The following is a 16,466-nucleotide window of genomic DNA, read 5'->3' as shown; positions in this document are numbered from 1 at the left end:
ATTAAATTCTTAATAAATTGTCTGTTTACTGGTTTTAGCAGTGTCAAAATGGAAGAGGGGAAACCCAGAGGAAAAAAAAACTATTCATTCTGCCTTTTTCTAAGTCATCATAGGCTTATGGGTAGGAGGCATGGAACAGAGTAGGTGCTTAATAAATGTTTGTTGGTTGACTGAAAATCCCAAACACATCCCAAGATCTCATGAAAGGAACAAGCAGCTCTTGGTGAGCCCTTATATACAGCATATTACTATTCCTTCTTTAGGGGCCAAGCCACATCTTATAGTTTCTCAGGGCTGGAAGAAACCTCAGTGATGCTCTCATACAAGGCCTTCATTTTCCAGATGGCCTAGAAAGATTCAGTGATTTGCCCGAAGTTGCAATCTGCTAAGGAAGAGGAACCTAAATTGACATAAGCTAAGTTATAGTCCAAGTTCTGAATTTCTCTAGTTTTTCTGGAATTATCTTGTACATTTGTCCCCTCCTCTTGACACACACTGCCACCACCCTGGGATAAGCCTTACTTATTCCTCATGTGGACTATAAAAATTGCTTTCTACCAAGATTTTCCAACTACTAGTCTCTTCTCTTTCCAATCCATCCTTCATATAGTTGCTGGTCTGCTCTTTATAGAATCATAGATTTAGTCCTGAAAGGGACCTTGGAAGTCATCTAATCCAACAGATGGTGGAGGGACAGCTGGACTACTCCATTGGTACCCTCAAAAAATCATTTACCAATAACAAGGCCAAGGTGATTCCCTTCATCATGATAAAGAATCCTGATTCCATGTTAGCCAGTGCCTTTTATGACAAGAGGAATCAAGATCTCCAGTATTTTGGATCCGATCTCTTTCACCCTAATCTCCTTTGTCATTAACATTCTCTCCCTCCTCAAATTACTTTATATTTATTTATTTCTGTAGAGTGCAGAGGTCATTTTGCTTCCATCTTGGTATGCCCAGCCCCTAGCATACATGAGGCACTGAAACATTTGTTGAATTCATGGCATCACAAAATCTCAGAGTCAGGTGGGACCTCAGATGTAGTCCAACCCATACCCAAATAAGAATCCATTCTACATCATCAGGTAAGTATTCAGCAAGTCTTATCTTTAAGAACACCAATGGGAAGGGAATGAACCAGCTCTCATGGCAACCAATTCCACTTCTGGATGGTTCTACATGTTAGGAAATTTTCCTGGCTTAAATTTGCTTCTTCTCAACTTCCACCCCTCACTCCTAGACATGCCCCCTAGGGTCAAACGGACTTAGTCTAATCCCACTTCTGCATGATCCTCCTTCAGATACTTGGTTGCAGCTATCATGTCCTTCCCTAAGTGTTCTCTTTTCAATGCTAAACATCCTTCAGCTGATTCTCATATGGCATGATCTTGAGGTCTTCCCTATCTGAACACTCTCCAGCTTAAAGAGAGCCTTAAAATATGGTACCCAAATTGAATGCACCATACCCCAGATTCAGTCTAGCCAAGACAAAGGACAGCAAGATTATTTCCTTCTTATTCTTTGAAGCAATGTTTCTCAATGCAGCCTAATATTGATTTAGTTTTTTGGCTACCATATCATACTGTTGACTTATGCTAAATTTGTGGTCCATTCAAACTCCCAGATTTTTTTCAGATAAATGTCTGTCTAGCCATGCCTCTCCCATGTTATACTTAAGAAATTTTTTTGGACCAAAAAGCATTTCTAAGACATTGTATTTATCTCTACAGAATATTATCTTATCAGATTTGGCCCAATGTTCTACCCTCTCAAGATCTCTTTGGGACTTTAGTGTGTTATCTGACATGTTAGATGTCCCTTTCAGTTTCATATGAACTACAAATTTTATAAGTATGACCTCTATTCCTTTGTTTACTTATGTCATTAATTAAAAATATTAAATAGCATAGGGGTTAAGTGTGTATCCCAATGGGACTCAACAGGAGACCTCTTTCCAAGTTGACATCTAACACTGAAGGGCTACTCTTTGGGTCAGGCCATTCAATCAGATCATTCAATCATACGTAACTATATGCATTGATTTGAATTAATATCTAGCTTTAAATTTCTGACAGCACATGCTGTCATTTAGGAGCTGTGGGGACAAAAGACTTGCCATGATAAAGTTGTGTCCCTATTTCTAACCAATAATTTTGAGTACAAGTCATATTCACTGGGGGAAAAGACAACAAACCTTCATTAGTTTTAAAAGTGGCCCTTACTTTTTGTCTCATTTTTCAATGTGTCATTGAAATATACCACAGGAAATTTTATTCTCATGGATTCATAGCACTATAGGATCTAAAGCCTTTGAGACTGTCTAACTCATTGTCTTCACTTTACAAAAGCAGTTGTGAAAAAGAGCTATTGGAGGGGGGTGGGAAGAAGGGAGGAAAAAGAACAAAGTAAAAACTGCACAGCAGAGAACAAAAGAAAACTTACAAGGAAGCAAAGAAAAGATGGATAGTTTTCAACACAACGTGTAATATTCACTACGTAGCCTTTCTTGAAATGAAAATTTATTACTATACATTTTGAATCCTCCCTTACATTCTGCTGAGTACAGGATGTGTTTTTCTTTTCATTTCTCATTTTGTATTTGGGTTTTAATATTTAAGTTTATAATATGTTTCTTTTTCTTTTCTTATTGTGTATTTAAGTTTTAGAAAAATAAAATAAAAAAAAACAGTTAGTGGAATTTTAATGGAGGGACAAAACCCAGTCAATTGCTGTGTGTCATGATTGGCCGGTGAGTTCCATCAATCCACTGGCCCTCAGGCAGAGCCTAAAGGAAACCTGCCATTCAGACATAGGGCATCAGGACCACTAAATCGACCATAGACCTCTAGAAATAACGAGTTTTACTAGTGACCACAGCATGAAAGTCATAACTACACATTTGTAACTATTAAGTGTATTAACAAGAATGTCACCTATTCCGTGGAACTCATTTATACTCAACATGATTCTAGGATTCCATCCCCTGGGTCCACCTCACAGACTCCATACTCCTACAGCAGAGTTTCTTAACCATTTTTGTGTTAACAATTTCTTTATCTGTAGAAGCCTATGGACCCCTTCTCAAAGTAATGCTTTTAAAGGTATAAAATAAAATACAAAGGAAACCAAAGTTTAGTGAAAATAAAGATGCCTTTTTTACATCTCAATTAACGTACTCACATAGACGTGCCCATGGAACTTTTAGAGTTCTGTGGACCCCAGATTAAGAACCTTTGTCCTAGAGCAGGGTTGAAATCACAAACAGTAGATGTCTAGATAGCTGTACAGCCACTGACTAGTCTAGAAGCCTCACCATCTCTTCTGGGTCAGAAGTGGCCAACATTGTCAGGCCCATGCGGTAGAAGAGGGAATACCACATCTGTGACTAGAGAACTAAGCAAGGCTGCTGGACTTAGGAGGCTGGGGTTCAGAAGGGACCATAGAGGAATGGCCAAACAATGTGAGGCTGTCCCTTTTGACACGAGAGGTGACATGGGGGTACCAGAAAGACTACTGGTCTTGGAAGCATGACTCTTACTATACTTACTAGATGTATAAACTCAGTTGTTTTACCTCAGTTTCCTTATCTGTAAAATGGAGGGAATGGCCCCTCACTACCTACTTCAAAGGGCTGTTGGGGGAAAGAGCTTTGCACACCTTAAAGTAAAGATGAACTATTTTTATGAAGTGTTTTGTGTAGTCTGAAAACAAGCCATTGTAGATGAAGGATTAAGGTTCCAAAATTTACTTTTAGCATAGGTGGATCCATTTGGGGAACATTTTAAAAAATACTTACTTATAAATAAATTTATATAAATTTAAATTTTATAAATTATATACATACAAATTATAAATTATATATATTTATAAATTATATAAATATAAATTATAAAAATATAAATATAAGTTTATATAACATAAATAAATTTGAGGGGTTAGTAAGCTAAATAAATGCTATAAAAATATTCAAATCTAGTCCTCTTCTGGATTCAAAGTTGGAACATATCTCAGAGGACATCTAGTCCAACCACCTTGTTTACAAATAAGAAACCTGATACCCAGAAAGGTATAGTGTTGCATGGGTAATACACATCAGGAGCAGGATGTGAATCTGGATCCTCAGATTTCCACTGTGGTATAATGACTCTTTTATTCAAAGCTACGTTTTGGCTGTGTCCCCACATGAACACATCTTTTCCCAGAAGTACCTTGAGGAAATAGAGCTTCTGGGATGCTTCATTGATCTCCAGTTTGCTGGTGAGCCTCAGGCCTGACCTAGCCAAACCTCTTTCTGGTAGCCCACTCAGAATCACACCTTGATAAGCATACACATAGGTCTTGCTTGGGTTGAACCCTGGTTCTGGAAGGGAAAACACAGATGAGTTTGGGACTTATGACTCCTCAAATGCTCCCTATTGAAACCCATGAGACATGAAATAGAACACACTTACCCATAGTGTACTTCTCACTCCCTGTTAAAAACAATAAATCAAATGCCAACGTGAGAAATTCTTTAGTTGGAAGACAATATTATTATAACTGAATAGAAGAGTCCTCTGACCCAAGGAGAGATAGAGTGTGGTTCTTTTCTTCCCACTTCCCCACCCCCCACCATCCAGCCTTGGTCCCTATTCTCTCCCCAGATCAGGGACACAAGGAAAAGACCTATCCCGAGAGAAGAATCACTGACTACCCCCTGATCCCCCACAATCTTGATCCACAGCAAACCATCCCAATACCTCCAACCTCCATCTTCCCACACCCACCCTGCTCTAGCAAACATGTGCCACCACCTCCAACTAAAATATTTAAGAGAGAATGTGAAGAAGAGAGACACCACATAGAAGCCACATCCAGAGCCCCATGATTTGCTTCCAGAAACAGCAGTGCTCTGGCCCTGGCCAACATACCTGCTTCCCATGCTGAGGCCCCCAGTGGCCATGCTCTTGACTGTGGAGCTCTGCATTTATGGGTTCCATCAACATATTTCATGCTTAAAAGTCTTCAGCCAAATTAGTTTGGGGAAAGCAAGACTCAGGGATCTCTAAGACCTCTTCCCACTCTGATATTGTATGATAGAAGACACGGGCACTTACCCACAAGAGAGAACAATAGGGCCAAAGTGATTCCCTTCATCATGGTGATGAATGCGGCGCCTGTGGCAGCCAGTGGCTTTTATGACGTGGTGCCCCTTGGGTTCTTTGGCTGGGCTGTCTCTTTTTTTAATCACCCTGGGCAAACACCCTACCACGTGGGGGACATTTCTTTTTTTAAACAGAAGGTGTCACCAGTTTGTTCTGTCTGGCCTTGCAAAGTCCTTCGGCCTAAAGTGGACTGTCCCTTTTTTGTCCTTTTTCTAAAGCCACTCTCTGTCTGGAGATGTTGGTGCTGAGGAAACACCAAAGGGCCCTTCCGTAGGAGTTCCATGTTGACAAGATTTTTGTCATGATAAATGTTTGTGTTGAATTTTTTTTTTTGGGAGGGGAGCCCTATGCACGAGAGCCCAAAAGAGCTCATAGGCTCACAGACCTAAACCTGAGGAGAGCTCAGAAATCACCTGGTCCCACCCCCTCATTTTACAAATGAAGCAACTGATCCCTAGGCAGGAACTGTGACTTGCCCAAGGTAATAAACATCAGAGGAAAAATTGGAACTGAAATTCTTAGTTTAGAGCCAATGCCTTTTCTACTATAACCACACAAGAAGGGTTGGACAGGGGGAGGGGGTGGGTGAAGCGACCCAGGTTCTCATCTCACCTCTGCCACTAACTGTGCGACCTTGGTCAAGTCATTCATTTCTTCGGCCTCGGTTTTCTCGTCTGTGAAATGGGAAGGCAGTTGGACTAGATTCTTTCCATCATAATTCTTCTAGGGGTCTATAAAAGGCTTAATTAAAAAACTAATTGAGACAGCGTTGTTCAATGGAAAGGCCGTTAGAGTCAGAAGACTTCAGTTCAAATTCTGACACATTAACTGTGGGACTTTGGACGAGTCACATAATCTCATTGGGATTCAGTTTACTCTTCTATAAGATGACACAGTTGGACTCAGTGGCTTTGAGTCTCTTTCGAGCTGTAAGACTGAAAAGGATCTTAGGATGGTCCTTTATATGATTATATGATGTAGCTACAGGAGCCTTCCCTGGTCCATAGCACAGCAAAGTCCTGAGGAACCCCAAGGGCTTCCTAGAGGAGGTGACCCAAGCCAAGCACTCTCATGAGACTCACACAGTGGACTATATTTTGGCACCAAGTTAGCATTCAGACTCAGCAAGTTGAGGAGGCTGAGGAAGTTCTGAAGTTCTATTGAGGGTAGGGTAGGATGAAGACTTCTGGAATTCTCCAGACAGAGTCCCTTATCACTACATCCACAAGCCTGGGAGCTCAAAAGGAAAGAGAAGAAAAAAAGCCCAGAACCCATGTGCTTTCTTAATTTTCCAGGTGACCAGGAATAGCCCCAAACGCTGGAGGTTAGTGTATACCCTCCAGATGTGTCCAAAGACTGCTATAGACACCTGTGGAGGGGGAGGAATGAGTACTCTGCAAAGGGACACTAACGGAGCATCTCAGAGAAAGAAAAAGATTTTATGTTCTAGACTGAACTCTGTCTTCTAGGGCAGTGTGGTAGCATTGCATAATGGTAAGAGCTAGATTTGGAATCAGAAGGACCCAGACTTGACTCTCCCCTCATGCACTTACCAAACATGTAACCTGGGGGAGAACACTTCATCTACTTGAGACTCAGTTTTCTCATCTAGAAAATGGGGAAGTTGGACTCACTGATTTCCATAAGGTCCCTCCCAGCTCTAAATCTAGAAATACAATTCTGTCAATCACCAGAAATGGAAGCTCTCTTCCTTAACGGAAATATGGTCATATTTTCCTTTAAAATATATTTTACTGTGCGTTGACGAACACAGATAATCCAGCTGGCCAGTATCTTTCTGCATCATCAGTCAGTAAACAGGACCAAAGGGCAGAGTACGGTGACCTGGCTTTTTCGGTTGACGGGTCATGCCTGGGTGAACCAGAATATATTCTCAGAGCAAGGAAGGTTAGGTGAATGCCAGTTCTGCAACAGCTGTCAAATGTTACATTTCTGTTCTAACTCCGCTGATCTAGTCTCATGATCACATATGCTCTACACCACCTAGATTATTGGGTTTTCAATGTTTTATGATGAGTGAGATCTTGCCAGTTTAATTTCTTGTTTCTAACACATCCCAGACTGTGAGTCAGTGTGTATCCTTTTTAAAAGTTATGATGTACATAAACATAATGTATAAAAAGTTTATATACATATATATAAAGTCTCTAAATATGGATAAATAATCAAACAATTTTCAAAAGAAGATTGCAAACTATGAACAAGCATATGAAGCTTGCTCCCATTAATTAATAATAAAAGGAAACACAGATCAAAACAAGTCTGAGAGCTCATCTCATTCTCAGGAAATTGGCAAAGATATTAAATGATATCAATACATTTTTAAGTCACTAAAATAAAATAAATAAGTTCTCTCATAAAAATGCTACAGAGAAATTCAGGTGAACCACCTGAGCATTTTAAGTAGGAAACCTCTTTCAGATTAGATTAGTTGGGTCAGTAGAAGTCAAACCTTAGCTGACATTTTCCACACTTAAAGGGAAACACCATATGATTCAAGGAGCACACCACATGTCCTCAAATCAATTTTGTGAATGAATAAAAACTCTTCTAAACACCCACTATGTGCAAAGCATTGGGAATACAAATAGAAAATTGAGACAGTCTCTTCTTTTGAGAAACTCCCATTCTAAGGAGATGACACATGATTTATGATGTGAAAATAATACAAGTAATTAAGATACATTTAGCTGAACAACTGGCTTAGCAAATATATGTAGCCATTATTTATATTTTTATCTGAGAACATATATAATTAAAAAAAACAATTTGGTGAATCCATTGTAGGTGATAAGTACCCCTGGTATTTATAAAGTTTATTTTGTGAACTCAAGCGTAGGGTTTTGCATTTATTCCTACAGAATCTTATTAGAATTGTTTCAATATTCTGATCTGGTCAAGATTTGGGGGGATCCTGACTTTGAATTTTATTTAACCTAATCCTCCTAGTTAGTGGTTGTCTAAAAGTTTGATCGGCATACCATCTAAGACTTCTTCCAAATCAAATCCCTGCTTAAGCAGCACAGATCCCTGAGACACCAGACTGGAGACCTACTTCTAAGCTGACCTGGACCTATTAATGACTACTCTCTGGGTCTGGCCACTCAATCACTTCAGAATCAACTTATCTAGACTATCTCCTGGACAATATCTCTCTAACTTTTCCACAGGAAGAGAGAATGACTTTATCAAACACTAGGTAAATGACACCTATAGCATTCCTGTGATCTGGTACATCAAGTAAACCAGTTAAAAAAGGAAATAACCTTGGTCTGGCATGTCTCGGTCTTGATGTTGGCTTATTGTAATTACTGCTTACTTATCTAGATGTTCACTATCACATTAAAAAAACTTATGTTTTAGAATCATACAAGGAATCAAAATTAAGTTCACTGGCATCTAGCTTTCAGACTCCGTTCTCCTTACATTTTTGAAAATCAGAATGACCTTTGCCCTTTTCCAAGCTTAAGATTCCTCTTTCATTGCCCATGATTCAAAGATAGATAACAATGGCTCAGAAATTATGTTTGCGAATTCTTTCAGTAGCTAAGAATATAGCACATTTGAACCGAGTAATTTAAGGTATTTTAACCACTAAAAACTTCTATGATCACGATCAAACAATATATCGGCTGAAACGCAGAAGGAATGCATCCAAACGATCCAGAGGGGGTAAAGATAAATCTCTTGTCAATTTTGTAATTATTGAAAAAGCTGCCTCAAATCACCATAACATTTACATTGTCTTTGTTAATTATTGCAAAGCCTTTGACTCAATTCCATACTCAAGGCATTTTTTTGGACTGCGAATATATAAAATATATTATGAGAATAGTACAGTATTTGACATCCACATGAAAAACAGTTCTCTATTTAAAACATTCCACTGATGTCAATAATAATTAATATAAAATATGGCATTTTTCAGTGAGACAACTTAAGCCACATTGTGGTTTTGTTGTTTTTGTTCAGTCATTTTCCATCATGTCCAATTCTTCCTGACCCCATTTGGGGTCTTCTTGGCAAAGATACTGGAGGTTTGCCATTTGATTCTCTAGCTCGTTTTACAAAGAGTGAAACTGAAGTAAACAGGGTTAAGTGACTTGCCCAGAGTCACACAGCTAGTAAGAGTCTAAAGTCATATTTGAACTCAGGAAGATGAGGGAAGATTGACTCGCGGCCTGTAGTTTTGCCTAGCCTTACATCGCTTATAATTATCTCTCTTAATTAAAATTAAAAATGCTTTCAGATTAAAGAGGGAATTGACCAAAACATTTTATTAATCATCTGATACGTGTAGATGGCTTCAAGCAGCAAGAATACAACAACAACAAAAATACATTAACCAAAAAACCTTAAACTCCTTCATCTCATACTATTTTTCTCCAATGGAATCAAATGTCATTTGTACTTCACAAATGTAAGTCAATTCTTAATGTATATCAATGAAAGATATAAAATGAAGGTTTTCAGCTTTAAGTTGGAGGTCACATTAAATCATTGGATGAAGGGGATTCCTGCAAATACCTTGCCCTTCTCCAAAAAGACACATCGTACATAAAAATGTCAACTATCAAAGAAGGCTGTGGTTGGACACTTTAAGAGATTTACCAGCAATCCAAAACTAAAGCTAAGTGGGAAAGGTATTTAAAGCAATACCAGTGTTAATGTGGACTTTTGGATCTTTAAAATGAACCATGATACATTTGGAAAGTATTCTAACAAAAATGCAGACAATATAAATGAAATGTAGGGCCCACCATCCTGAGACCACTATAGAAAGATTAACATTTCCTCCCCTAAAGGGTGTAAAAGGATTAGTGGATAGTCTTAAAACATAGGATAAACACATGAAACACCTATAGAAATATTTTTGGAAAAGGCAGACATCACAATTTTGGATTAGTCAAATATAACCAAAAGTCATTTATCTGCTAATGAAACCTACAAAATGTCTAAGGTCCAAGGATTAAATCAAAAGGTCTTTCATGGGCAATACCTGCATGAACATAGGCAACAACATATTGACACAGGATAAGCAAACAAATAAGTAAGTCACAGGGATGTTTGTGGAAACACTGGGGTTTATGATGACAGTTCCATTTTAGGTCAATGTCACTAGAAACTACAGAATGGTTATCCATAAAGTGCCCGCAACTAATGATTCAATATATCAAGCAATCATTCAAGGAAATATAATAAACTTCATAATATATCATTGTAAGCTATAAAAACTTAGCACCTCCTGTATACCTCACAAGCTCACTATATTTCAATTACGGACAAGAAATCTCTATGCCACAGATACAGACTTCAGAATATCCCAGGCAATTCAACCAATAAACAGTACTAGAACTGGACCATTAACACAGGTTGTTGTTGTCGGTGTTGTTGTTCAGTTACTCCAGTCATTTCTGACTCTTCATGACCCCATTTTGGGTTTTCTTGCTGAAGATACTGAAGTGGTTTGCCATTTCCTTCTCTAGCTCCTTTTACAAATGAGGAAACTGAGGTAAACAGGGTTAAGTGATTTGCCCAGGGTCACAGAGCTAGCAAGTGTCTCAAGCCAGATTTGAGTCAGGTTTTCCTGACTCCAGTCCTAGTGCTTTACGCCCTATGGATACTATTTAGCTGCCCATAACAGATTTTTGGATCAGTCCACTGATCCATAAAAGCTTAAGAAAAACATTTTAATAGCTGTTCCCACACCAAATAATCATATCTCCATCCAAAATGGAAGGACAAGCTTACAAAATACCCAGCAGAGACAGATTCTACTGTTCTTGTAAATAATGTGGTATAATGAAGTGGATTCAAAATTTACTGAATGCATCAATGGACCCAAAATTTAGTTATTGATGGGTTGATGTCCACTTAAAAGGAGATATCTAGTAGAGTGCCCTCAGGAGTCTATCCTTAGCCTTCTGCTATTTAAGATTTTTATTGATAATTTGTGGAAAGGAAGGCTCAGATGATGTGCTTATCAAATTTCCTGATAACATGAAGCTTAAGAGGGAAAAGTAACTCATTTGGACCACAGTCAGGAATCAAAAAGGTATCGATAGGCTAGAATGCTGGGTCAATTCTAATAAGACAAAATTTAATGGGAAAAAATAAAAATCTTCTAGAATAAGGTCTTTATTCATTGTTTCATCATGTCATAGAGATGACCTGGGGTTCCAGAAGGTTACCACAGTAGAATATAAGTTCTAGTATTTCCCATCATGGTGGAAAAGTTTGGGGGTACAATGCAAGCAATAGCCTACAGCCATCGGTCTACAGCCAGAACACAGTCAGAACAGATCATAAGCGATTGTTTGGCTACTGGGTGGTGATTCTTTGGCCATGACCATCCACAAGAGGAAAAACGTTCCAGTGGAATTATAGTTTAAGGACCTGAGTTTTAATCCTCCCTCTACCACTATGTAACTTTGAGCAAGTCACTTCTCTCTGGGCCTCAGTGCCTCATATGTATAGTGAGGAGGATTAGACTAAAATACCTCTGAGATCTCAAATTTATGATCCTGCGAAACAAAGAAAATTTTGAAATAGATCTTAATTCAGTGTGGCCCCATTCAGATTCTGCTATTAAGAGTGGTAGAAGGACCAAAAGAATTAATTAATATTTTTAAAAATTGCACACATCACTATAACAATATATTCTGATAATCAGTAGCAGTGGAACCATGACTTTTGGACCCCAAGTCCTCAGTCTTTATTTTATTTAGGTCTTTTATTTAAGACTTAATTTTTTATTTGAAAAAAATAATAATATAATACTATCCATAAGCTCATAATAGTTGTTATAAAATCAATATTCAAAAACATTTTATTATAGGCCTTTTATTTGAGATATTAGTGATTATTTGGAAGGGGAATATTTATTAAAATGTGTTTTTTAAGTTTTAGATGTTATGTCCAGGTGTTTGAATGCAATATAAAAAGAAGCGGAAATGAAGCTGTATGAAGTTGGGAAGAATCAATGAACCAGATCAGATACATACTGAACAACGTGGACCAAATGCGAGACATTCTTGAAAACCTGAAGAACTTTAAAAAAAAGATCTCTCAGGAAAGACGAAACTCCAAAAGAATCTGTGAAAGTCATGTACCATATTAATGCCCAAGAAAGTCAATCAGTAACTACTGAACCACATACTTACTCTCTCATCTTTGTCAAAATTTTGATGAGAATTATCTATACCAATAACAAAGATATCATCCTGGATGAAAATAAGGAAGGCAAGCATTTGTGGGGAAAAAGGGTTCTATAAGGGACATTTCGATATTGTCACACGATTGACCGGAAAGTGCACATGATGCAAGATTCCTCTCTCTGTTTATTGTTTATTGATTGGGGGAAAAACGATTTTTGAGCAAATGCACCCTTAAAGGCTGTCCTTCGTCAAAGACTCTCTTAAGCATTAGTTAAGATCATACAGGACTCTTTGATAAATGCAGTCACAGAGAGTTCTATTCAATTGCCCTCTGATTATGCATATCAAGAAGGAATCAATCATGCAAGCACGGATTTATTGAGGGAGCTAGATGACATAGTAGATTGACTGTGCAACTTGGTATTAGGATGACCTCAGTTTGAATGTTGCCATCAGATGCTTGTTAGCTCTGTGACCCTGGACAAGTCACTTAGCCACTTTGTGCCTCAGTTTCCTCATCTGTAAAATGAGGGAGGTAGACTTGCTCACCTATAAGATCCCTTCCAATTTTAAATCTAGGATCCTATTGTACTGTGTGTCAGGTATTTTGCTAGATACCAGAGCTGACAAATACATTAGACAGGGATGCATATTTTTGCCATAGGTGTTCATCACTGCCATGGAGGAGAGATAGCTTGTAAAGATTCCAAATGAAAGAGCCGTTCCTTATAAAAAATGAGCTCCTCCATATCTCCTGTTTGCAGATAATATTGAGGTCTATTTCTAATATTTCATCCAATGTTGGAACATAGTAAGGAAAACAGCATGCACTCAGATAAGCAAATTTAAGGTAATTTCACATTAGAGAGAGCAGTAACAATTGAGGGCATCAGGAAAGAACTTTGTAGAGGGTGACAGCTGAACCAAGCCTTCAAATAAACTAGAGAGTCTAAGAAGCAGAGATGAAGAAGGAGTATATTGTAGGCACAGAGAAATGGACGATGGTGGAAGCTACTGGGATGTAACTTGTGTGAAGGAGAATAATGTAAAATAAATCCATGAAGGTAGATAGGATGGTGTTAAATGCCAGGATAAGGAGTTTACATTTTATGACTGCAGCCTTTCCCATCTCCAGTGCATCCATACAGCTTCCAAATTGATCCTAAAGCACATAACTGTCCATGCCACTTTTCTGCTTCAGAAACTCCATTGGAACCCCCTTGCTTACAATACTTATTTAGTTGGCACTTACTGCATATCAGGGTCAGGGGAAGGTAAGGGAGAAGGAAGAGTCAAGTGTGACACTAAGGTTGAAAACCTGGGTAAGATATAAGGAAGGGAAAGCTGAGCATATTCTGATTTGTACTCTAAATGTTCATATAAGAGATTTTAAATGGTCTAGGGCAAAAAAGGTAAGTGGCCTAAAATTATACAAAGAAAGTCATACTAAGAGGATAGGATGTTCTCCAAAAGAAAATTCTATTGAATATCTGAAAATATCTGCTGGGGTTTCACAGAAACCAATGTGCATCTGATATGTAAATTGGAAAACAATCACCTTCTAAAAGAATTTTTAAAATTTATAGTTTTTAAATTTAAATAGTTTGGAAAAACTATTAGCTGAGATCATGGTGTAGCAAGGCATAAGTTTCCTTTAAAAAAAGTATACATGTAAAGTTAAGATGGAGTACATTGATGATTTAACAAAATAGTTGTAAAGAATAAATATTTCCCCAAGAGTGTTTTGTTACCTGACAGAGGAACTAAAAATAAAATTGCCACACTCTGTTTAATGTTAATTTTCTTCATATTTAAAACTTTTTAAGAGAGGGAAGAAGGGAGAAGTTCCAGAGGTGCTGATTAGAATGCTGTGGTCTAGCATATACTTTATTGACAACAGAAATGTTCCTCTGTTCACTGAGGAGGACTGGACTAAGTTATGATCTGTGGAAATTAATTGCAGAATAAAAATGAAAATATTGATGATGTCCAGGTGGAGATTACCACAATATTGATATTTTTGTCTTTCTAAGCATAGAGCCTAGTAAAGGGCCTTGGATAAAGCAGGCTCTTTATAATGCTATTGGATTGAATGCAATTTAATGTAAAATATTTGACTTCCCACCAAGGTTTCTATCATTTCTTCTTCAAAAAAATCAGGTCTTCCTTATTTTTTAGAACCAGGTGCAAAGTATTCTTTCCCATGGTCTTTTACCCTATCTTTTAAAGACAATTTGCTGGAGGTATGACCTTGGGCAAGTCACTTAACTTCTGTCTGCCTCAGTTTCTTCATCTGTAAGATGGGGATAATATAGCACCTACCCCCTATAGCTGTTGTAAGGATCAAATGTAAAGAGCTTTGCCAAATTTAAAACACTATAGAAATTTGAGCCATTAAGGCAAGTCAAGAATTTAACAGCTCTTCTATTTTTTACTTAGGGGCCATGAGTGACTAAGTAAGGGAGGAAGGGAATAAACATTTATATAGTGTCCACTATGTGCTAAGCACTTTGCTAAGTGATTTTACAAATATTATCTCATTTGATCTTCACAGCAATCCTAGAAGGACAGGTGCTTATTATTATCCTCATTCTTAGTTGAGGAAACTGAGGAAAATAGAATTTAAGTGTTTGTCCAGGATCATATAGTTGGTAAGTGACTGAGGCCAGATTTGGACTCAGGTCTTCCTGACTTTAGGCCCAGTACTCTGTCGGCTATGCCACCAGCTGCCTCAGATGCCAGTAGATGGCCCAAGGGTTGAAATTCTATTTTCATGATGTTTTTCTAATTCTTCATGTATTTCTTTCTTCTGGCTGAATGGTTTGTAGTATAACTCCACCACACACAACAATATTGCTGTTCTGCTCCATTGAATCCCATCTAAGTGCTCCCCACCCTGCCCCTGGGGTCATGGATTTCCAATGTTGGTCTGCCATTCTTCTTTTTTTTTAAATTAATTTATTTTTAGTTTTCAACATTCACTTCCATAAGATTTTGAGTTCTAAATTTTTCCCCTCCCCAAGAGGGCATGCAATCTGATATTGGTTCTACATATACATTCATATTAAGAATATTTTCACATTAGTCATGTTGGAAAGAAGAATTAGAACCAATGGGAGGAACCACAAGACAGAAGAAACAAAACAAAATAACAAAAAATAAAAGAGAGCAAATAGCATGCTTCTACCTCCATTCAGACTCCATAGTTCTTTTTCTGGATTTGGATAACATTTTCCATCATGAGTCTTTTGGAATTGTCTTGGATCATTGTATTGATGAGAAGAGCTAAGTCTATCAAAGTTAGTCATTGCACAACGGGGCTGTTACTGCATACAATGTTCTGCTGGTTCTACTCAGCATCAGTTCATATGAATCTTTACGGGTTTTTCTGAAGTTTGCCTGCTCATCATTTGTTGTAGCACAATAGTATTCCCTTACATTCATATACCACAACTTGTTCAGCCAAACCCCAATTGGTGGAGGTCGCAATTTCCATTCTTTATCAAACTTAGCTTCTCAGTTCCCTGTCACTCTTGCCACTGGCTCCTCCTGTTAAAGCTCACATCTGTTCTCTAAAGTAGACATATTTCTGTTGCTCCAGAAGGCATTACTAGGACTGATGGGTGGGAGGTGTGGGGATATCAATTTGGCTCAATAGTAAGGAAGAACTTTCTAACAATTACCAGCTGGCACGGGCTGCTTCTCAAAATAATGAGCTTTCCAGCCCTGGAAATGTTCAGGGAATGGCTGAATGACTTTCTGTCAAGGATGTTTCAGACAGGATTCTTGCATTGGGAGAAAGGTGGGATCCGTTCCAATTCTACTGACATATTCTTTTCCAATCCCAAAGAATGCCACAGTAGGCACTAAGAGAAGAGGAAGACAGGGGTCAGTTGGTCTCCTTCCTGAATCTCTATTTGATCCTGTATTATACTTAGTTTAGCTGAAAAAGTTGTTCAGCTAAAGATGATAACCACAAAGTGAAATCAACAAGCATTTATTAAGTGCCTACTATGTGCCAGGCTCTGCACTATGCCTACAAAGTCTGTTTAAGAATACAGACTAAGAAACTTTCTGGGCTACTCAGGAAGTTGTTCTTGTCCCATGGGTGCTACAAGTTATGGAGTGGGAGGAAAATTTGG

At 38.1% G+C, this 16,466-nt stretch overlaps 1 protein-coding gene across 8 annotated transcripts in view; it reads right to left on the bottom strand.

Moving 5' to 3' along the window:
* LOC118846179 (vitellogenin-2-like) overlaps positions 1 to 5,182 on the bottom strand; it is a 66,570-nt gene extending 61,388 nt beyond the window's left edge. For 4 of the 8 annotated variants that reach the window (XR_005010170.1, XR_005010171.1, XR_005010172.1 and 1 more), the window contains exons 1-3: positions 4,913 to 5,088; positions 4,454 to 4,474; positions 4,211 to 4,362 (exon numbers count right to left, since the gene is read on the bottom strand). Coding sequence is in view for 5 of the 8 variants with exons in the window: in XM_036754460.1 (XP_036610355.1) it covers positions 4,211 to 4,362; positions 4,454 to 4,474; positions 4,913 to 4,994 (255 nt within the window). In the remaining 3 variants the exon portion in view is untranslated. The other 4 variants (XM_036754458.1, XM_036754461.1, XM_036754459.1 and 1 more) reach the window with 3 other exon arrangements.
* Between the last annotated feature and the right edge of the window lie 11,284 nt (positions 5,183 to 16,466).

Source organism: Trichosurus vulpecula, chromosome 4 (genome assembly GCF_011100635.1).
Source record: "Trichosurus vulpecula isolate mTriVul1 chromosome 4, mTriVul1.pri, whole genome shotgun sequence".
NCBI classification, from domain to species: Eukaryota; Metazoa; Chordata; class Mammalia; order Diprotodontia; family Phalangeridae; genus Trichosurus; species Trichosurus vulpecula.
The sequence above is the reverse complement of the archived record's forward strand: the minus strand, read 5'-3'. Positions and strand labels throughout refer to the sequence as shown.